Source organism: Lagenorhynchus albirostris, chromosome 8 (genome assembly GCF_949774975.1).
Source record: "Lagenorhynchus albirostris chromosome 8, mLagAlb1.1, whole genome shotgun sequence".
Lineage (NCBI taxonomy): Eukaryota > Metazoa > Chordata > Mammalia > Artiodactyla > Delphinidae > Lagenorhynchus > Lagenorhynchus albirostris.
This window is the reverse complement of record NC_083102.1, coordinates 81,082,003-81,104,992: the sequence shown is the minus strand read 5'-3', so window position 1 is coordinate 81,104,992 and position 22,990 is coordinate 81,082,003. Positions and strand designations below refer to the sequence as shown.

At 34.3% G+C, this 22,990-nt stretch overlaps 1 protein-coding gene across 4 annotated transcripts in view; it reads right to left on the bottom strand.

Annotated features, from left to right (window-relative positions):
* The window catches only part of CACNA2D1 (calcium voltage-gated channel auxiliary subunit alpha2delta 1), a 521,838-nt gene that overhangs the window by 146,123 nt on the left and 352,725 nt on the right, over positions 1–22,990 (bottom strand). For all 4 annotated transcript variants that reach the window (XM_060157195.1, XM_060157196.1, XM_060157198.1 and 1 more), the window contains exon 7: positions 462–593. In XM_060157195.1, coding sequence (XP_060013178.1) covers positions 462–593 — 132 coding nt within the window. The remainder of the gene's footprint in view (positions 1–461; positions 594–22,990) is intronic.

Genomic DNA, 22,990 nt, shown 5'->3' with positions numbered 1-22,990 from the left:
TAAAATATATTCATTTCATTTAACAAATCCACATTCAGTGATTAAAGAAAAGCATCAGTACCTTTCGCATAAAAGCAAAGACTTGAAATCTGGAAAGAAATATTTTAATTAGTTTCTAAAAATTCTATTCAGTTCTCTACTGTGACTCATGGTCCATGCTATGCAGCTGGACCCTTAGAATTGTTTTAGGATTCATGAAAACCTCCTGTTCCCGGTCCATAGATACCTGTCCACGGTCTCACTGCAGCCCACCTGATTCCATGGGCCAGCTGCTTCTCAGGTGTTTTGGTTTAAAATAATTTTGGTAGATACAGAGCCAAGGAAGGAGGAATACTCTTTGCTTTTAATAGTAGTGTGATAACCATCTTTTACCAAGTAAGAGAAAGTAACAGAGTGTTCAAGAAGAACGAAGGCCGGTACTTACAGTTTTATTTGGTACCTCCTGATCACTAAGCACTTACCTGGATAATATCGTGCCAGGCCTGTGGCACTGCCAAACACCTGCCACAACAATGAAGGATCTTCCTCCCGATTTTTCTTGAAAACTTCATCTAAGGCGCTCGTCCAGTTGAGTTCATTTAACACAATCGTTGCTACCCCCCAAAAATAAGAAAAATCAATTAATTCAAATTTGGAATTAATAATTGAACCTGTCTTCCTTTACTTGCAAAATACTGTTATACATTTTCATTGCTTTACCTATAAAAGCGCTCTAACCTGGTGGTAATCTAAAGTTTAGACATGGAATCATTTCTTCAAACACGTTTATATGATGGTGCGGGACCTGTTCTGTGCTTTGTAGATGTTTAGAAGCACCTCTGCCCTCTACCCGCTAGAGGCCAGTAACATCCCCCCAGGTGTGACAAGCAAAACTGTCTCTAGACATCGTCACATAACCCCTGGGGGGCCAAATTACTTTCTGTTGAGAACCACTATGATGCATAAAACAGGCAGTATCAGAACTCTGCTGCTGGGAGGTATCTCTTGCACTGAGGCAGTTCTGAAGATGCTTACAAGGTCATGACACAGTGTGACAGTTCTGAAGATGTCTTACAAGGTCATGTCACAGTGTGATGTCTTACAAGATGTCTTCAGAAGACAGTTCTGAAGATGCTTACAAGGTCATGACACAGTGTGACCACGACTGCCCTCAGTATTTTTTTTTTTGGCGGGGGGGAGAAGAAAGGATTTATTACTTGCAGCAAGTAAGGAGAATACCAGGGATTTTCCCCAGAGCATTGTCTCCCCAAACAGCAAAACTGGGGAATTTTTAAGCTAAGGGTACATGCATATTCACAAAGGGGCTTGGGTGGTATATGCATATTCATGAAGGGGCTTGAGCAGAGGAGAATTCAGCACAGCTCAATATTGAGGATTCTCTGTGATACACTAACATAGTTTGGTCTGTTACCTGAATTAAAAAAAAAAAAACACCCCCAAACAAACAGATGTTTGTTACTGAGCATACTTTATTAACTGTGCTTATGTAACTACCAAAAATGCGTACATGTTGATAAAGAAAAACTCATTCAGAGGCTTGACAATATCAGTGTTAGAACTAAGAAGTGGCTGATACCTTATCGCTACCTTTATGAACAATAATTTTCTTTTTTCTGGTTAGTTCAACTAATAACTAGAGCACGGTGCTAATAAGGGACAGGTCATTGATTTTGATACCTACTTATAGTGACTGACTGATCTGGGATAGGTATCACAACCATACGCCAGTCATTATAATGAAAGAGAAACAATGATAATGTGGGATATAACAAGGGCTAAAATAATATATAATTTATAATTATGGGCCTCCATGATCATAGCATCCTATGTCTAACGTATTAAAATTCTAATTGGCTTAGGATATTATTTTCCCTTTATGCAAAAAAGATGACATAAGATAATCTCATCTTTTTTAGAGGGGTCTTTATATGTAAAATATGCACCATGCCCACAAGCAGATTAGCAGATTGGGACACTCTGCATTTGAGGATCTATGGCTAAGCCTAAATAGTGGACGTGAGCTTGGGATAAGGACTGGAGATACTGCTTAACTCTTTCCATTCTTTTCTGTGACCACAGTAAGTAAAAGAAACAAATGTGATCATGGTTAGATCACATACAAGATGTTTTAAAGGGAAAAGGAAAAAGAGCTTCTATCAAGAAAGAGGCACGGCATATGTATTTATATTTTAAAGTTTATCATTTACCAAAAAATGAAAAGCATGTATACTGTGAAATTGTTCTGGGACCAACATCTTCATGCATTTCTCATTACTGAAAACGAACGAGATTTCCATCTTTATGGATGTGATTACCTTCAAAAAGATCAGTTGTGTGTGTGAATATTCATGAGCTGGGTCAGATCCACAGTGCATCTGAGATACTAGTGAATTCATATTCCAAAGCATGATCCAATGAACACTGAGTGGCCAGTTATGTGAAAATTTATATTCACATAGATAACCTGAACTGATACTCACTACTCATGAATATTTATGGTACTATACAAAACATCACAGAAAAAGAGGGGCATTCTATCTTCTTTTAAACATTCATAAATTTTAGAGTAATATTCTACTCAGCAAAATAATGTTTATTTATGTTCCAGATAGTTAGAATAGATTGGGGATTAATGAAGTCTATCTCTTCAATTTCCTTGGCTTTTTAATTCACATTAAGCAACAGCTGATATCTAATTATTTTTAATAAAGTTTTATTTGCTTACAGGGCTAATTTTTTTCTCGTTTTATTTGATAACAATTACTAAGTATTAGGCTCTGATACAGTGATTGTGAATTGTACTTTTATGTACTCAGGGGAAAAAGTCAAGCTCTGGAATGTTCTTACCATCATGGTGATACGTTTTAAAATTGTAGTTTATATATTTGAAAATTCTTTTTCAGATGAGACATTGCAGAATGTTTTTCTCAAAATCTGTTCATATGCAAATGAGCAAGGTGCATAAATATTTTCAGAATAGACACTTGAATGATTTACTCAGAATGAAAGAAATGGTATTGTATATATATATCATATGAGCAAGGTTTATAAACTTGATGACAGTGTGAAGAAAGGAGTGAGGGTACAGATACTTCCATTTGTCATTGTGTATTTATAGAGACGCTTGAGTGCAATCATTATTCTAATAGCCACAATTTTTACTGGAATGTCCAGAGCAAGAAATCAAAATTCAAAGGATCTGCCATGCGAGTACAAAATTAGTGCCATCTCTTTAGAGGAGAGTTTGGCTGTAGTTGTCTATCAAAATTCTCCGTCTTTAGTCCAACAATTCTACTTCAAGGGATTTATACTATGTATAAAAACATAGTAAAACACCAAAACTGGAAGGTAAAATAAATTGCTGCAGTAGGAAATTCTTTTTCTTAAATTATATTGAAAGCAGCTAAAAATGTAAAAGAAAACATGTAAAACATCAAAGCAAATAAACAAGTATGAATACCATTTTAGATCGTTCTTGGTGATTTGGCTATACTTTTCGGGTCCACATTATGAACTACATTTGACTAATAAATATATATTACTTACGTATCCTATAATAAGCAGATTTTTATCTTCTTAACCTTCTAAAAATTAAATACCTAATCCAGGATTACTAAGGTGCCCAACATTTCCCCATTTCTACTTTATTAGCATAACTCAGGAAAAACAATAATGAAATAACTGGATCATTTGCAGATCGTGGCATAATAAAACTAATGCAGAATACTGCCCATGCTAAAACTTTTAAAATGCAATTATTTTTCTGTAAGGCACAGTCTTTATATAAATGTCTAGAGCAAGAAATAAAAATTCAAAGGATTTTATTTAATTGCAGAAACACTGGTATAAACTAGTAGCCAAATAATATTTCTTAAAATAATTCCAGAGTAAGTGATCTTTTTAAAAGGACTTGAAATAGTTCTTGGCCACAAATAAAACTTTACCTTTTATTTGGACAGATATACTCAAGAATATGGGTAATAGTTCTGACTGGTTTTCCATAAATCGTTAGGCAGTATTTAAAATTACATCATATTTAAGTTTCTCAATTATATACTGGATACGTATTGCATTATTTAATATATACTATATACTGTATACTATATACTGTATATACAGTATCCTGTATACTATATACTGTATACTATACTCATCCACGTCCTCCTTCTCTACCTCCTAAAATAGTAATGTTCTACATTCACACATTCAAACTTCTAATGTCTTGCTTGAATGGAGTACATGAGTGTACACAGAAATTCATGAGTGGCTTCTACTTTTTTCGCTGTGTAAGACAAACTGGTCAATCGTGATCTAGCCTTGAACCTACTGCCAATTACTAGTGAACTTAGCTAAGTGTCTTATGGCTTCTTTCAGAGTAAAATTAGTCCTCATCTTCTGTCAACTTTCAAGAAATGAAGATTTTTACCTTTGTTTGGAAATTAGAGTTTGTGAAAATAAGTCTTTCATAGATATCCAAGGCTAAGCTTATTAAAAGCAGTGAATGCTGGGAAAGCAAACCTTGACTTTGGGGCCTCTATTCTGAATGGTATAACAGCATTTCACTGATAATTGATTCAGAACACCAAGCATACGTCTCTATTCTTCTACTTAGTTTTCAGAAACAGGGCCTTGATGTTCAGCAGTTCTCTGTTTTGGAGGATTCTTTTGTTCAATCTGGCTTCTCAAGGGAAGAAAGAAAAATCTAATTTGTAACAGCACAAAAGAAGCACCTTACATTTGCTGCTAATTCTTCTAAAATACGTGATATATCTGTATCTCATTTATGACATGAATACAGAATTGCTGACAAGTTAGGAATCCAATTTTCTCCTGTAAATTTCAGCCATGAAGGGTTGCACTATTGCTCCCTTTTAAGTTTGAGTACATTTTGTTGACTTATTCAGGGTTCTGGGCCTCACCAGGCATTGAAGGCACTATATAACTATTTGAAAAACCTTAAGGTTATTTATAATGTCAGCTACGGCTTTGAAATGAAGTGCAAATATGCTAGGAAAAAGAAGAGAAAGTATTTTTTATGATTCGCTTAAAATATAAAATAACTTTGACAAGTCTGCATCAAAAAATACATCTTACACAACATAAAGTAGCTTTGACAGGTCTTTGATAAGCTCTGTAAATCTTAAAGCTATGTAAAGGGACTGGATACTAAAAATTATTTTTAATAGTAAATATGATACAATTAAATAATTAAAACAAGAGAATTGTCCAAAATGTTTACTACGCTATTTCCATTTAATAATACCATTCCATTATCATAGCCTTTCATTAAGATAAAACTAAACTATTGCCACTGATAACAAATGAAGTCAGGAATTTTTTAAGAACTTACTGTGCGCCAGCAGGTGTGTTAACCATTTTGTACGCATTATCTCACTTAACTAAATATGACACTTTGAGTGAGATATTATCTTATTTTTAGATGACAAAAACAAAACCTATTTTTAGATGATAAAAATAAAAGGGCATGTAATTTGTCAAAAATCATACAGTAAGAGCTGTAGAGAGAGCACCCAAATAAGTCAGATTCCAAGATTCTTACTGTTTTATGAGCTATTTATTATTTCTAAGCTTTCATTATATGTGTAGCTCTGATTTAGAATTTTAAATCTGAAAAAAGTAAAAATCACCTATGCCTTTGTAACAGTGTTTCTCAACTGAGAGAGATATTCCTTCCCAGGAGACATTCAGCAATGTCTAGAGACATTTTTGATTATCAAGACTGGTGGGAGCCTACTGGCATGTGGCAGGCAGAGGCCCGAGATGCTCTAAATATCCTACAATGAACAGGACAATCTCCACAACAAAGAATCACCCAGTTCAAAATGTCAATAGTGCCCAGGTTTACAAACTTTGCTCAAGTACAACTATGAACACAAGACAATTAATCTGCTTTGTAAAAAGCAATATTCCCAACGAATACTGTCAACAAAAAGCCACAACACAACTTCAAACCGAAAGTTGATACATTTAAAAAATATTATTGTTTCATATTAAATTATGTCAATATTTCAGGCTACATTTTGACACCCTTTGGGTGGAGCAAATTTTCATTTTAGTCCCCAAAATTCTAACACGTTATTCTCATACCTGAGCAAGTAAGTAGGATTTCAAAGCTACTTTTTAGTGCCATTAAATGTCATCCCTCCCCACCTCCTGGCTTTTGGACATTCATAGAATATTAGAGTTTTGCTTTTTTTTTAAAGATTCAACACTGTGCGATTCTAAACTAAATTTTATCTTTAGAGCAAATGTTCATTTTATCCCATAGTATATAAGGTAGTCATTAAAGGAGCTGCATTTAGCCGGTGAGCTGAGCCAGATGCCACTAACTTTATTCATCAACCTTAATCTCGAAAAAGAAAAATGTTAATAAGAACAAACCCACTGATCCAATTAAGCGCACAGACAAAAAGAAGCCACTTTAAGGACTAGACAGTGTGCATAAATATTAAAATGAACGAATCTTTTCAGCGGATTTGGCTAAAGGAATCTCACCTAATCCCAGTGTAAATGAAAGATTAATAAAGTACAGGGAGATGGGAAGACCAAATCTAATCTCTCTAATCATGACTTTGGCACCAGCATCCACCTCCCATTGAGGACGGGAGAACAGAAGGCTCCAGGGCACATGTGGGCCGTGATGAGGAGATAAGCCTTATTCCTACCATTAATTGGGTACAAATATTAAAAGGCCGTTGTCCTTGTCAATTCTCTAAGGCCCGTATTACTGAGATATTTGGTCTCACTCCCTATGTCTTTAGTTTCCCAGCACATAAAAGGAGCTCAGGAGAAACCACTTTATTACTACAGAAAATAAGAATAATGCAAGGGGAATAGGAGACACTAGGACCCAATGTCATATTTATTAATTGAAGGATGCCTTACATAGAAAAACAGTTTCTTTTTACATCTTGGCATATTATTTACTCAATTTTCTTTTACATGAACAATAACACATTTCTTTTATATACAGCAACTAGAGTATAACACTGTATAATTTGTAAATATAAGGCTGAACTTTACAGTGATTACCTGAGGAAGACAATATAATTTTTTCCACTGATACGACTTCACAATGTCATTTTCATCATAAGTGTGACTATTTGTAATTAAATTGTTAAAAGAAAAATTGTTAAAAATCTGTTTCTATATATTAGAGCAATACTTCAGTAAACACAGAGCCTACTAAATTCTGAACAAATGAAAAATAGCCAAAAATGCTCTAAGCATTTTTTAAATTTAAACTTTAAAAAGGGAAATAAAATGCATGAGTTTAAAAAAGAAATCAGAAACTATGAGAACACAGAAATGAAGTTGGAAGCCATATAAGAATAAATATGTAATTAAACCCAAATATAAAGGACTCCAAACTGAGGTTTGTTTGTTTTTTAAAATGCCTAATTATCATGCTGGTGATTCTTTTTCCTTTAAATAATTGGCATTTAAGAATTCAGTATATGCATATATGTAGTATAAGCAAAGACTATTCTTACTTACTGCCCTCCCACTGAAAGGCCGTGTGTCTTTGTGCCAGAAGTATCCATTTCACCTTGGGAAAGCATTTTATTTTCTCTAAACCTCATTTTCCTCACCTGCACAATGGGGATAATAATAGTGTCTGCCTCACAGATCTGTGCTGAGGATTACAGGTACTTAGAACATCTTCCGTCACTTAGTAACTGCACAATAAATGCTACCTGCCCTTATCATTACCATTATTTTCTTATTTACCTCTTAATACTCAGCATTTACTATATATATATATATTTTTTTTTTTTTTTTTTTTTTTTTGCGGTACGTGGGCCTCTCACTGTTGTGGCCTCTCCTGTCGCGGAGCACAGGCTCCGAAGCGCAGGCTCAGCGGCCATGGCTCACGGGCCCAGCCGCTCCACGGCATGTGGGATCTTCCCAGACCGGGGCACGAACCCGTGTCCCCTGCATTGGCAGGTGGACTCTCAACCACTGCGCCACCAGGGAAGCCTTAAAATATATTTTTTTAAACATCTTAATGGAGCCGTTCTGATTGCGCTGCTAAAATGCTAGGATGAGTGATGTAAATCTAGCAGCCTCTCTTTCCTCAAGGGACCTTTCCTCTTACCTCAGTCCTTAGTTAATGTCCAACAACACTACTTAATTTTCTTATTATATATCGCATGATAAAATAGCATGTTAACCTTTTCAAACCACTTATTGATACACTGTTTCAAGAGAAGGCAAAAATGAAAAAACAAATTTCTCTAATGATAGCATTTAATGTACTATATAATTTCAGTAGAGATAATTTTTACTACAGAATATTCTCAGCACTCCTGAAATCAAACCATGCTGGTGATTGTGGCCCTGAAAACAGCATAGACACACTAAAATTCTGGCAGAAGATATTAAATTATATAAGACCTAATATACATACCAGACACAACACAGGCACATGTACGCACACACACAGAATGGTGTACACACAGTTCTGTTAAAGCAGAGAGGAAACTCTGGCCGAGAATTACAGACCAAATTAGATATGGGAAATCTCTTGCCTTTGCTCTGAGACTGCCTAACTGCATAGGGAATTTAGTGTCTACATACAAATCTGGACTGCTGAATTCATAAAGAAGGATCAAAAAGTATTGGAGCTGACTAATGAGATACGGCTGCAGGATAACAAGGCTCCTGGGGGCAAGGGTGATACTGGCAGTGAGGCACACACTGCTTAGTACTTAAGGGTTTGTGTCAACGAGTTTTAGAACAAAGAGTTGCCTGGTGATTTTAAGATGGAAAGATCAGATGCACTGAAACACAGTACATAGCAGATAGCTATAATCAAGAAGAACAATCGCTTGGTTTAAACATCATGCACTGCTTCAGAGTGAAACTAACACAAAATAAATCTAAGAAATTGAACTACAGGTTGTTACTTACAGAGTCATGTTCCATAAAGGTATGGATGAAATCTAACACCATATCTAAGACAACATGAGGTTAGTATCCTTACATCTCTACTTGCACATGAATAAAGAATTGTCATATGCCTATAAGCATACATGCATGCAGAGCACTCATAACATTATTTTTACAGATAGACACCTACATATAAAAAGAAAAAACAAATACATCAACTATTTCAGTTTTCAGGATGCTTACAACATAGTGACCATGATTTGTTCAGGTTTTAATGTATTTATTACAGTTATTGACATGTTAAATTTATATTTAACAGTCCTAGCTACTGCCCAGTTCAACAAATACCTTAATAAAGAAATAATTCTTTTTCTATTCTAATAAATCATGTATTTTAAATTTTCATTCATAGCTTAATATCCCATAAAAGTTTAAATGTATCACTCAAATTGTTTGAAGAAGCTCAAGTTATTCTGACATAGCTTTAAAATATTATAAAGGATTCAATACCTGGTCAAAACAAATACTCTGCACACAAGCTTTTAAAAATGGCTTAAAGGTTTTTGATCTGATGAAATATCATAAGAGATGGTAAGTGACCAGGTCATGTTGGTTTTAGCTCTGTGTCTATCTTCTCTCACTCCAAGGCCAAACTCACTTAGGTCTCTCACAACAACCTTTAAATAGTCTGCCTCCAATTTCAGCTCACTTTCAGCCATTCTTCCCACTACTGCCACAGAATTCTACTTGGCAAATGCCCTCCCTAATGAAAAGTCTTCAGTTAGTCTCCATAAAAGTTGGTCTTTTATGATTGCTTCTACCCCATCTTCCAACCTCCTCTCCCACTGCTCTCCTTATCAACAGAATGGCTGTAGGATCTAGTGTGATATTTCAAGGACAGAATCTCACACAGTTTTCCTGCCACACCAAAATATCCAAACAGAAACATATGGCATAAAAGGAATACTGTGACATTAAAAGTGGTTTGGGTCTTTTTACTGTAATAGATGGAATTTTAGAGAGGGGAAGATCTATTTCCAGCACTGTATTCTATCATTCAAAGCACATTAATAACCCTTGACTAGGCTCTTGGAGTTAAACTCATATAAATTGTGATAAAAAAATTGTTATCATTCTTCTCAAATTGCTCTAAATCTAATAGAGAAAGAGAGATAAATCAAAGCATCTTACATCCAATTTTGCTTTTGTATCATAGGCCCTATTAACAACATTACTGCCTATCAGAAGCTAAGTAAATGTTCTGAGGGTCAGGGGAAGGAGTGGTGGTCAAAAAAGACTTCCTGGAGGAGGTGGTACAGACAGGTTTTTGTTTTTTTTTTGTGGTACGCGGGCCTCTCACTGTTGTGGCCTCTCCCATTGCGGAGCACAGGCTCCGGACGCGCAGGCTCAGCGGCCATGGCTCACGGGCCCAGCCGCTCCGTGGCATGTGGGATCCTCCCGGACCGGGGCACGAACCCGTGTCCCCTGCATCGGCAGGCGGACTCTCAACCACTGCGCCACCAGGGAAGCCCCAGACAGCTTTAAAGAAGAGTGGAGAAGCGGTAGGAGAGCTGGATGACTAATTCAGTGAATGCGCTGTGCAGAACAAAGAGGCAAAGAAAAAAAAAAAGCACAAGGCATTTCAGGAGCTCGATGTTCTTCAAAATGGTTGAATGAAAGAGGAATATGGAATAAGGCAGCCAAGATAAGATTAGAGACACACTATTATGATGACCCAGCAGTACTAAACACAAAATAATTTCATTCTGAGAATTACAGAAAGCCATATAAGCTAAAGTATGAAATAATCATATTTGCTCTTGAGTCTTCACTCAGAAGCCAGCATGGAAAAATACTGAAAGTAGATTGGAAACAAGCCAGATGTGAATGGGGAAGACAAGACAGAAAACTAGTACGGTTAGGCTGGCGAGGAATGACAATGGTCTGAACTAAAAAAGCAGTGCTGGACGTGGAGAGTGGAAAGAGATTAAAAAGATGTTGGGGAGAAATAATCTGCAGACCACAGTGACAGATGGTGGGAAGGGGAAAAGAGGAGCCCTCGTTTTCTGGCTTGGGCCTGGATGATACTATTAACAAAGATACGAACATTGGAGGAGGGACATATTTGAAGATATCAGTGTCATAATGAGTGGTGCCTGTGCCATTTAATCCATTGAAAAGGGTTATCCAAAAGGTCATTAGAGAAATGAATCTGCAGCTTAGCCATGAATCCATATGGACAAATCGGATTTGGAAGTCATTGTTTCAGTGACAGTCGAAACTGTTTGAAGGATGTTCACGGTATTGACATTAATAAGGTCCACAGATCCTTAAGTACTGAAGCGGCTTTACTTCTCTGAGAAACACTGCCAAAAGGAAATAATGTGGACCTAACTCTCATAAACAAGAACACCTTTTCCCATGAGAAGTAATCAGCATAGCATGCTTTAATATGTACCTACTGTTTTCATTTAACAAAAACAGCAAAATGTGCCTTTCGAAAATAATTTTCACAACTGCATTAAAATAAATGCACTGAATACAAATTCACTTTATCTATGCCTGACTCACAGTCCATCGAGAAGAGATAATATGAGAAGATACTGGAACCAATAAAAACCCATTATCTTCTAATGCATTGTTTTGAATTTTGCCTTTTTAAAAGAGTTACTGACTTAAATCAAGTACCCAGGGATACAATGCCTGAAACTTTTGCATGTAGAGCACTTTAACTAATGCTTGCTGTGTACTTGGAGAATAAGCAATTTCCCTTCTGCTCGGTTAGAATGATGAGGTAATCTATTGTGCCTCTACACTTACACAGAGCCCCACAAGACTGAAGCTCAACGATTACATGGTCTTGTAAGACCATAAAGTTCTACCACAGGAGTCATATATGTATTTAAAAAAACACTTCAAATTGCCGACTATGCACTTCTTTCCATCATTGTGTGGCTCTCTTCTGCAATTCACTTGCACCTTTGACTTTCGGAAATGATTTAAACCTGCATCAGTAGCTCTAAAAGCACGAATGCCAACCACCCTCATTCATCAGAAGTAGAAGAGTGACAAGATTTAATTACTTAGAAACATCTTAGGTATTTATTCCTAAAAATGAAACTTCAATTGGCCTTTCGATAAAATTTAATATCAGAAGGTAACATACAGATAAAGACTTTAAGTCTCCTATTTCATAAAACATCAATGTTAAGAGGTAATAAACTCAATTTAATTTTAAACACATAGTTACCATTCTCTAATATAAACATGGATGGTTTATTGAAATGAATTTTACCATTCTTTGCAACAAGTGTTTTCTTTGACATTAATCTTTTTCACGATTTTGAAACAAGCCTTTACTTTCTTGTCACTTTGCATTCCGCATCAAACACATAGAAGCCAGAATCTTTTACATTATTTGTGTTTCTCTGGCGTTCCAAATAAATTTGAAGTAAAGCCTTTTCTTTTTTTTCTTAGTGAAATTCTATTACATTTATTCTACTAAAGTATCAATCTCCCCATTTCTTGCCCTTTCATCTCCTATTCCTAAATGCGACATCTGCAACATTTTTTGTTTAAAACCAAAAGCCTGTGCACTTTATTGTTTAACTATTTTTGTACTTTTTTTTCCCATTTTTAAAATTGCCTACCCTTAAACAAGGTAGCAATACCTTCTTAGACAAGAATGTAGGGATGTGTTTGTATGTGTGTGTGTGAATCACTGTGGGCACCAGATCATATTATCCAATTCTCTATTTAAAATGATACATGTTATGGGGATATATGTATATGTATAGCTGATTCACTTTGTTATAAAGCAGAAACTAACACACCATTGTAAAGCAATTATACTCCAATAAAGATGTTTAAAAAAAAAGATACACGTTTATGCTACACTTAACCAATAACATCCAATTAATTCTTTTAAAAGCATTTAGTTATAGTAGCTCTTCTAGACACTGCAAAAACTTCACATAACTATTTTTTAGTGAGGACAAATAACTTTTTATGCTTTTGGAAAGTGCAAATATAATGAGATTAAGACTGAATTTTATGTTTCTTTGTAATATTCTGAGATTTCCCCTAGGTGCACATTTATTCCCTTGCTTCCAAAGGTATGCCTAGTGATCTTTTCTACTATTGGAACCTATCTTACTAATCATTTCCTAGAAAATTTTCTTTTTAAAAAATCATTAAAAAAATCTCATCTTATTGTCTAGAATTTAGCATCTTTTATTAAAATTAATAAATCTTTCATGGGTATTATCAGTTTTTTGGAGCATAAAGATGTGTTCATTAAAATGAAAACTTCTCTGAAACCCATGAACATTGTTTATGCCCATTTCTAAACAACTCTTTTTTTCCTTAGGTCAGAATAAGTTGAAATTTATGCTATCAACATCAAAATACAGACTATGGAAGCATATTTTTATCTGAAATTTGATTCAATAAACAGCTTACTGGAAAGAGTTCTATATTTGATTGATAGACATATATGAAATGCATGTATTTGTACATTTATGCAAAGTAAAATGGGGATTAAGTGGGGATTTGAAATGGTATTCTAAATATTTGAATTTTCAGGATACTTCACACAAAGGTGTTTTTTCTCAAATTATTGTTTTTATTTTGGATCAAGACTCATGACCTTAACCTTTTTACACTTTTTCTCGGAAATGCTTTATTGTCATTTTCTAAGAAGAGCTCATGATTTTAATTGTTGACATGTAGACAACTTGTAATTATGATTTTTGATATGTATAAATCATAGTCAAGACCATGGGTTTGTGGATAAGTTTTTGAAGTAAAGCAGAATTAAACTATTTGGCACTATTTTACATTGAAATATAGACCTCACTATTTACACCAAACACACAAATGTAGATACAGACACAATAAATGTGTAAATGTAATATTCCTTTATAGACTCCAAACATGGGGCATTCTTAAGTATATAACATTACATAAATAAAGTTGTAGTAACTATATGCTAACATAACTTTTGAAAATGAAAAAGGAGAAAACAACTATGCACGTGTACCACTGTATGTTACCAAAAGAATTTGAAGTTGGAAATTAAGAATGTCTTGGTCAGAACAGAATTCTTAACTTTCACTGTTAAGATCTCCCATGCCCTTACTACTAGAGAAGGTCTGAACTAAGTATGGCCAAAATCTAAGGGAGGCAGATCAGATGATGGGCCACACACAACTTCTAAATTATTTACCCAGAAATTCAACAAATGAGCACCAGTAAAATGCCAAATGAGAGACTGAACTCCTAAGACAAATGAAAATCTATAAGTTCCAAAACAAAACTTCTAAATAAGGTACCTTATTGTTAAATTGAAAATCAGCAAGGTGTATAATATTCCTATTTGACTGCAAGCCTGTAGTTTTTTCAATTTTCATTAGAATTTTATGGTTCATCATAAGAATTAATGGAAAATATTTAAATTAAGGTGAGTATAGCAATGCCATAATTATAGTAATGGTATTATAATATACTGTCCCCTGTAATGTAAAAATGTTGTATTTTATTGACCATATACAGTATATACATATATGTATATACTTTATAGCCTACTAACCCAGGTTAAATTCAAATCTCCTCATTTGAGTATGTACTCTAGCCTAGTCAATTTTATTTTCTCGTAAATTATAAGCAGTACAGTTGTATCAGTGGGAGGGTAGTTAACATTAAATATTGTGGATAATGGTTTACTTTTGAGTTTTATAAAACAAACTGATAAATTGGAGACAATATCATTTCAACATGTAAGATTTATGCATTTTTATAATACTTTGCTGACTTGGAAATGAGCAAAAATGTAGATTTTAAAGTGTCAGAGTCTAAAATCAATCTAACATCCAACCTCCTAGGCGAGTAAGCAGTGAATTTTTGTTTTCCCTAAACTGTCATATTTTAAAAATCTGGATTAAAGAGAAAAAGAATGAAAGATTGAGAATAAGCGAATAGAAGTGATATTTATTTTGTAGCTCTAGATAAATGTGTTTGATAAAGGCTTTATGACTTGCCAAATATTAAGTCTTTACTTTCATTTTGGAGATAAAACTTTTTGATTGATATTTTCAGTTTTAAATATTTTGGGGAAAAATCCTGAGAAAGAGAGAAAGCCATATTAGTCATTTTATAAATAGAACGATGATGTAAAGATAAGTAGATGAATAGCGGTATTTTAGGAAGAATTGTTAGGTAGAACTATTAGAATATTATTTGTTCTGTGAGTAAGGGGGTGTGTGTGTGTTTATTTATATGCATATTATATATATGCACATGCATATGATTTCAGTGGGTTAAACATCAAAGTAGTTTGTTTGCCTGTATCTTTCTTTCACTCATCCTACAAACCCACAGCTTATCAATGATGGAATCCAAGTGTGGAAGAGCGGGTAGTGTCTGTAGTATTTGCTCATTCAACCCAGGGATGTAGACTGATGGAGGTTCCTTCTATGTGGTTCTGCCCATCTGATCTTAGGGCAGGAAGAGAGTTCCAGAGAGTCTAATTCTGGCAATTTTAAATCTACCAGCTTGAAAGTCACAAATATCACTTCCACCATAAGATAGCACTAGCCATGTCACCCTACCCTGTTGCAGGTGGGAAAAGATGTGTAATTCTCCTACGTGTCTAAAAGAGAGATTCAGATACAGTTGAGCAATGCAGTCTGTACTAATCCTTGTCATATAGCACACCACACTGAGGAAGGTGTATTGGTAGAATGATGGTTTTTAATTTCATTAAAAAAGAAAAACATTAAACTAGACAGTAATGGCTTCTCTTTTAATAATAATTTATGTAGAATAACACAAGAGGAACAACCTAATAAAAGACAGACAGTCAGGAATGCTTTGGAATGATCTGTAGAACAAGGTTCCATGGAGAAGACTGTTCTGAATGGAGCAGAAGGCTGGTTTTGATCAAGAGCAGAGAAAAGGTTGGCCACATACTGAAATTCTTGAAAGGTAGAACGAATATTATGATTATGCTACTATGTGACATAGAGCCCTAATAACTAGTCTTTGTACCTAAGTCTCAATGTTTACTATATATAATTTATACTATATATAGTCTGCTACAATACTATAATAGACTAAAATACACGAGTTCCAATTACTCAACACCCTTGTCTTTATTTTTATATTCTGATTTTCTTATATTTGCTGTATAAATTAATGCTAGTTACACAATTAGATCATCATAATTTAGGCCTTTGTATACTTATTTTCAGACATTTTGGAATACATAAAAATAGAGATCACTTCTAACCTCAGCCATCCTTTTTGAGTGAGATAGCAACAATATACTTAATGCCCTATGAGTAAAACGTACTTAATCCCAGATATGTATAGTAAATTCTACTCATTCATAAGAACTGGCTTTATGGTAGCAAAAGAATGTTTTGCGTTTAGTATTGTATGTGTAGTAAACTTAACTGAACTTGAAACCTTATGAACTCTAAAATATATTAATTTATTACACAAAAGGAGACTGTAAATTAGTAACTTGATCTTTAAAGTAAATATGCTTTCATATTCAAATTTTCAGATTCACAATCCATTCATTAAAATATATCTCAAAACTAGCAAGAAAAATTCATGTTCCCAAGCTACTTACTATGATACCATAATGACCCTGACCAAAGAGCTATGAAAAGAAAATAATCAATATCAAATATTTCTAACTTACTTAATTTGGATTAAAATAAATTTAATTCTATAATTCATTAATATTTATTGAAACAATTATTTTTCTTAACTCAATGAATGAAAAGAAGATGTATATATGTATGCAATTCCATATTAAGAACTTCAGTAGATGACAATATTTTCATTAGACTTAGAGAAAAATAATTTATACAAAAATAATACATTTTCTTAGGAAAATAAAGCCTGCTGATATACAAAATAGATTTTAGTTTAACATTAATCTAGGAGTAGTCTATTTTACATGTTTTTAAAATTTTCATAATAGTCCTCTGAGGCAAGTATGATATGTATTAGATTAGTCTTACAAATGGCAACTTTGTCATATTTTGCTAAAGGTCTGTTTATCTAAATATTCACTGACAGGGCTTCCCTAGTGGCGCAGTGGTTAAGAATCCGCCTGCCAATGCAGGGAACACAGTTTCGAGCCCTGGTCCGGGAAGATCTCACATGTTGCAGAGCGACTAAGACCATGTGTCACAACTACTGAGCCTGTGCTCTAGAGACCACGAGCCACAACTACTGAGCCCGCGCACCACAACTACTGAAGCCCGTGTGCCTACAGCCCGTGCTCTGTAACAAGAGAAGCCACCGCAATGAGAAGCCTGCGTTCTGTGACGAAGAATAGCCCCCACTCGCCACAACTAGAGAAAGCCCGCGTACAGCAATGAAGACCCAACTCAGCCAAAAATACTAAAAAAAAAACAAAAATTCACTTATGTATCACCAACTTTCCTTTTATAATTTTAAATTTTAATTCTTATCCCTCAGTTTTTAATTTTTGGTACTATTCTCAAAGGCTATCCGATGTACTCCATATACTGTATAACTTCTTCCTTGACTTTTTCTACTTTGGAAAGTCTTTCAATAATGTACAAAAACAACCCACAGGATCCTTTTGAAAATAAGAAATATTAGACAATAAATTGAATAAATTTGGACACCTATGACAAGATTTTAACAACAGGACTTGGGTTAAAAAGTGAAATACAAATAAACAAATACGATCACTGACTTTACTGAAACCAAAATAAATAAAAAGCATTCTGCATCAAAATGATTATACATGTAGCACTTGTATGATCTTTTAAATTATAGACGGTTACCATTCAGTTACACCAATTACACTTGTGGGAAGCTCCTTTCCCTGAAACATTTTTAGAAATCCTTATCTTGAATTATATTTTAAATTGATGACAAATAGTTTGGTCCTTCCATGAGTTATTTTATTTTTCAAATAGCTGTAACTCCTTTAGAATTAAGTGTGATGAAAAAGTCTAGCTGTTTTATTATTTATTTGTTCTATTTAAAAATACGGTAATTATTTAATTTTTTTCCTAGAACTGGAACACTGGTATTGAATGTAATAGGAACTGGAAGTGGTAATAGGAAGGTAATAGGAGTTGGTAATAGAATACAAAAAGGAGTTGTAATGTCAAAATACCAAAAATAACTAAAATGTATATGCAAAATTTTTGAATAAAACTTGTTCACATTTAGAAGAAAAAGAAAAAACATTTTTATATTAAAAAGACATTTTTTAAAAAATTTGAGACTATAGAAACTTCAAATAATAACTGACAAATAAAATACAGGGGATAATTGATTTTTTTCCATTAATTCTACTAGAAATGGGAAAACGTCACGTATATTTATTGAAAAATGACTAAAACCAGTTTTTCTTGTTATTTATTTGTGGGGTTTTTTTTTTGTTGTTGTTTGTTTTTGTTTTCCAGCTTTGGGGTAGAGCTGATAACTGAAGAGGGTCAAGGAATTAAATTATTCTGGAATGAGGATGTTTTTCTATGGGTCAAAGAAGCCCTGTGATTTACTAAAGATGAAGATTAAATAGAGAAACCATTTTCAGTATGAAAGAGACCATCCCCATATAATCATTTCTTTCAAAAATACAGTCTTCCACTACTTGTGTAATTCTCCTGGGGACTTAAGCTCTGTACGTAATAATTATTGCTGATGTATTTTTTATATGATGGGTAGTGACTACCAAGAAAGTACAAGAACAACAACTGGTCTTCACAGATGTGGAAGGATACTAATGGGCCAATTCCTCAGACATGCTCCAGTCTGGATTAATGTAAGGTACTAAAGGGCCCCACGTTCATGGGCGCCCACCATGAACTTCCTCATAGCTTCCAGTTGCTATCATTTGCAAGACACAAGTAAAAACAAAACGATTTTTATGTAAGACTGAAACAATTAGCAAGGCCTGCAGTATTTTTTAAGTATCATGTATTATCATTAGGTTAAAACTGTATATGACTTGATTTGCTCTAATGACAAAAATATTGACTAAATTCCATCTCAATACAAGCATAACTCATAGCCCCATTCTTTAGAAGTCCAATCTTTGTATCTGAGACAAAATAGTTTTGAAATCTCTAGCCCATTTAAAATCGTTCTCTTTTAATAACTGGATTTTAGAAATATCTTTTAAATGCCTCTTTATCTCTAGGGAGAAATCTGAGTAAGATCTTATCCACGAAGCAAAATGCCAGATGATTAAAACATTCTCATCTCAAATTCCAGACCTCTATTTTCTCTCCAATTGTCAATCCCTTTTTAATTTTCTGCGAAGAGTACTGTCGGTCTGTTTTGGAAGCTATTCTAATTTAATATTTCATTATCTCTCTTCTTCAGCCTTTGAATGGCCTGTCACTTGTTATAGCCATCATAAAAAGCTAGCCAAGTACACTTCTGATCTCCAGCTATCAATTTATAGAGGCATTGAATTGTGCACACATTCTTTTTGATGTCTTCCCTCTATGTTCCCTTTTTAATTTCTTTTTAAAAACAAAGAAATGATGAATTTTTATTTGTATTCCCCCTCTAAACAATTTTTTTTAAGTATAACAATAACTGGACCTTTAACAAACCCCTGAATATTCTTGTTCAGTAACAAACTTAAAAAATTGACAGAATATTTTTTCCACAACTCCTAATAAAATATGAAAAATGAATAGAAATTAAAGAAGTTTAATAAACATGTTACACAATATCTGAGGGCTCCCCTCCTTATAAAGAACACTGAGAAATATATTTCATCTCTGAGAAGTTATGGAAAGATCCGTGATTTTCCTTAGTGAGTTATATATACACTAGACAGAGGGCTGGGACCTAGGTGACCTACATATGGGCATTAATCTTAGGTAAGAAACACCAATGCAATATCAAGAGTAACCATATATGTTGACAGATATTCTTAAAAAACTTTTCTAAGTCCTCTGGACTCACCGAATATTCTTCATGAGGCTCCTGAGAAGACTTTCCAGTGGCTCTTTCTTATATATTTGGCCAAATATGCAACAATATGGGATAAACTTTGCAATGAAATATAGTACAAGACATACTATAAAACATTAAGAATGATGCAACACTTTATGCCCAAATTTTGTCTGATTTGGTAGCATCTGCTAAGGCTGGCATGCAGCATGAAGGATGCACTATTCTCCTATAGTACCTTAGGTAGTTCTGAGGAGACAAATCCAAAATGTCACCCAAGGCCAAGGAAACAAGTAGCAAAAAGTCTTCACATAGTATAGAGATGTGTGTCTGCTGGGTCAAAGGAACTACAGAAGAGGATAGCCCAGTAAGAAATTTCTAAATAACTCATAAAATCTCTCCCCAAGAGAAAAAGTTAGTTTAAATTATTTACAAGATAATTACATCTACCTAGCCCTGCCAAAGTCACCCAGCCATATACCAACCATTCTCTGCCCTCCCTTGCCCTTAGCACTCCTACCTGGTGGGGGCAAAATACACACAGCTAGGAAGTACCCCATCCCTTTTGCCTCTTTTCCACTGTAGGCCTCCATTAGCCCTAATCTAGGGTGGGGTGGGGGGCAGGGGTTAATACTAACTCAAATTTGGAATTGAGACTTTTTTTATATAGACTGTTTTTATGTCTAAAAGGGACCAAGGCCATTTTATTATCTGTCATCAAAAAAGTCATCTTTATCCAGTCATTCACTGAAAACATTTGAGTCTAACAAAATAAAGTTAGATCCTTACAACAAACCGCATGTCACACTTGGACAAGGTGATTCACAGAGACAACAAAATGAGTGGTAAATTTTATCAGAAGTATTGTGCCCACTTGTCAATAATATAAAAATTTCTGGATAAAGTTATTAAGTGAATTAAATGAAATACACGTTTGTAGTATGTTAATGTTACACAGAGAAATATGAACAATTATCAGGAAAACAACTTAAATTATATTTATCCCTAGCATAATTTCTCTGAGCTTTTAAAGATTAACTAATGTATCTATGAATCTCCAAAAACAGAGCTATAAAATACATTTCCCAAGTTTATTTGGCCAGCAAACCATTACCCCACTTAACAATCCTGACATAATTTTATTGCCTATACCAGAATTGAGAAAACATGGCATGTCTGAATGAACCGTTGTCAATGACATGGTAGGTGATACAGAAGACAGATACAACCACCATGATAGATGTCTATATATAAGAGCTGAGTCGATCTTGCAGTAGAAGCGATCTCAAGAGCTAATTTACAACTTTATTTTCAATGAGATCTAGAGGTTTTTATAATCTTAAATATAACTGTGGTCTAAAATATCTCTCACATTTCAAATAAGGGACTGGGATGCTTCACAGATTCAACCAGGGAAGAGTATTCGAAAGTATAATCACTTTGTAATGTACACAGGACAATGTTATCTGCACAGACTAGTAACAAAAAACTTGTCAGCGTGACTCTGGCACCATCTTGGACACAGGACACCATGATCAAATGACTGGGCAATCAGTCAGGTTGTTACAATATTCTTCTGTCCTCTTAAAAAATAACAAACAAAACCATGCTTCAGTAACTATAAATTTCAGGCTCTACATCTGCAGAGCTTATGCACCCACGAATTTAGGGAACTATAACTTAGGGAATGCTCCAAGAAAACAATCAATCTAATTATTATTGCTATATATGCCTAAAATTGCAAATTAAATATCTCTCCAATTCAACTCTATTTATCTATTGAGTTGGTGAGCATTAACTGATTTCCACAGCACAGTCACTGTAAAGGGAAGTACAGAAATTAAGATTCTAAATTAAAATGCAAAAAAGGGTCTTGCAAATCCAAATTTAAACAGCCAAATATTTCTAAACCATACATTTCAGTATAAAGCATAAAATATCCAACTTAACTTTTTCATAGCTCATTTTATATTTATTCTTTTAAACCTGAGTTTAAGCCTATAGCAAGTTTTCTCTGGAAACAAATTTGTTTCTTAGCCAGCTCAGGTTGCCATAACAAAATACCACAGACCAGGTATTTTCTCATAGTTCTAGAGGCCGAGAAATCCAAGATCAAGGTGAACAACAATTTGGTTCCTGGTGAGAACACTCTTTCCGGTTTGCAGACAGCTGCCTTCCTGCTGTCTCCTAATGTGGCCTTTCCTCTGTGTGTATGTGTACCTCTTCTTATAAAACCACCAATCCTACCAGATCAGGGCCCTAATCTAATGACCTCATTTAACCTTAATTGCCTCCTAAAGGCCCTATCCAAATATAATCAAGTCACACTGAGGGTTAAGGCTCCAACATGAGAATCCAGGTGGGACACAATTCAGTCCATAGCAATTTACAAAACCCATAAAACTGTTGCTATTAATTGGTCTGTTATTCTATCATTCTGAATGAATTAAAGGACTAGTACCTGTAAGATCAGAAGAATACTGTATCTTTGGCATTTGGGTTTACTTGTGGTCAACATTTTCCTATCAGAATATAAATACTATATTGCGATCTATGACATGAATGTATTAGAGAAACACCATCAGACAAGAGCAACGAAAGGAGGTGCAAACTTTCCCTCAGAAGTGGAACTGCTTCTCTTTGTCTCATACTTACTAAACATGATCAAATTACCCTATCCTAAAAATTTATAATTTGTACCTCAGGACTGTCCTCGATGTCTTTTCATGATGTTCGTACTATTTCATTGCTCTGCTCCTAATGAGGAGTGATGCTAATTAGTTAAGCTAATCCTTTAAACACACACACACACACACACATACACAGGATGATCATTTTGTTACAGAATTCATTTTATTTCTTAAAAGTGTCCTTTTTTTTTTAGCACTTATCAGATTTCTGATTCCATGATTTAGAATCAAGGCTTTATAATTTAAATAGCATCTTAAAAGAAGAAAGAAAAGCTACTTTGTTAATATAACCATGATAACATTTTAAAGTCATTCACATTTTAGTTATTAAACACACAACTCTATAGCATGGAATGATGCACCATCCATAATTGCAAAAACTTTTTTTGGTAGATTATCTGGTTAAAAAAAATTAACACAAA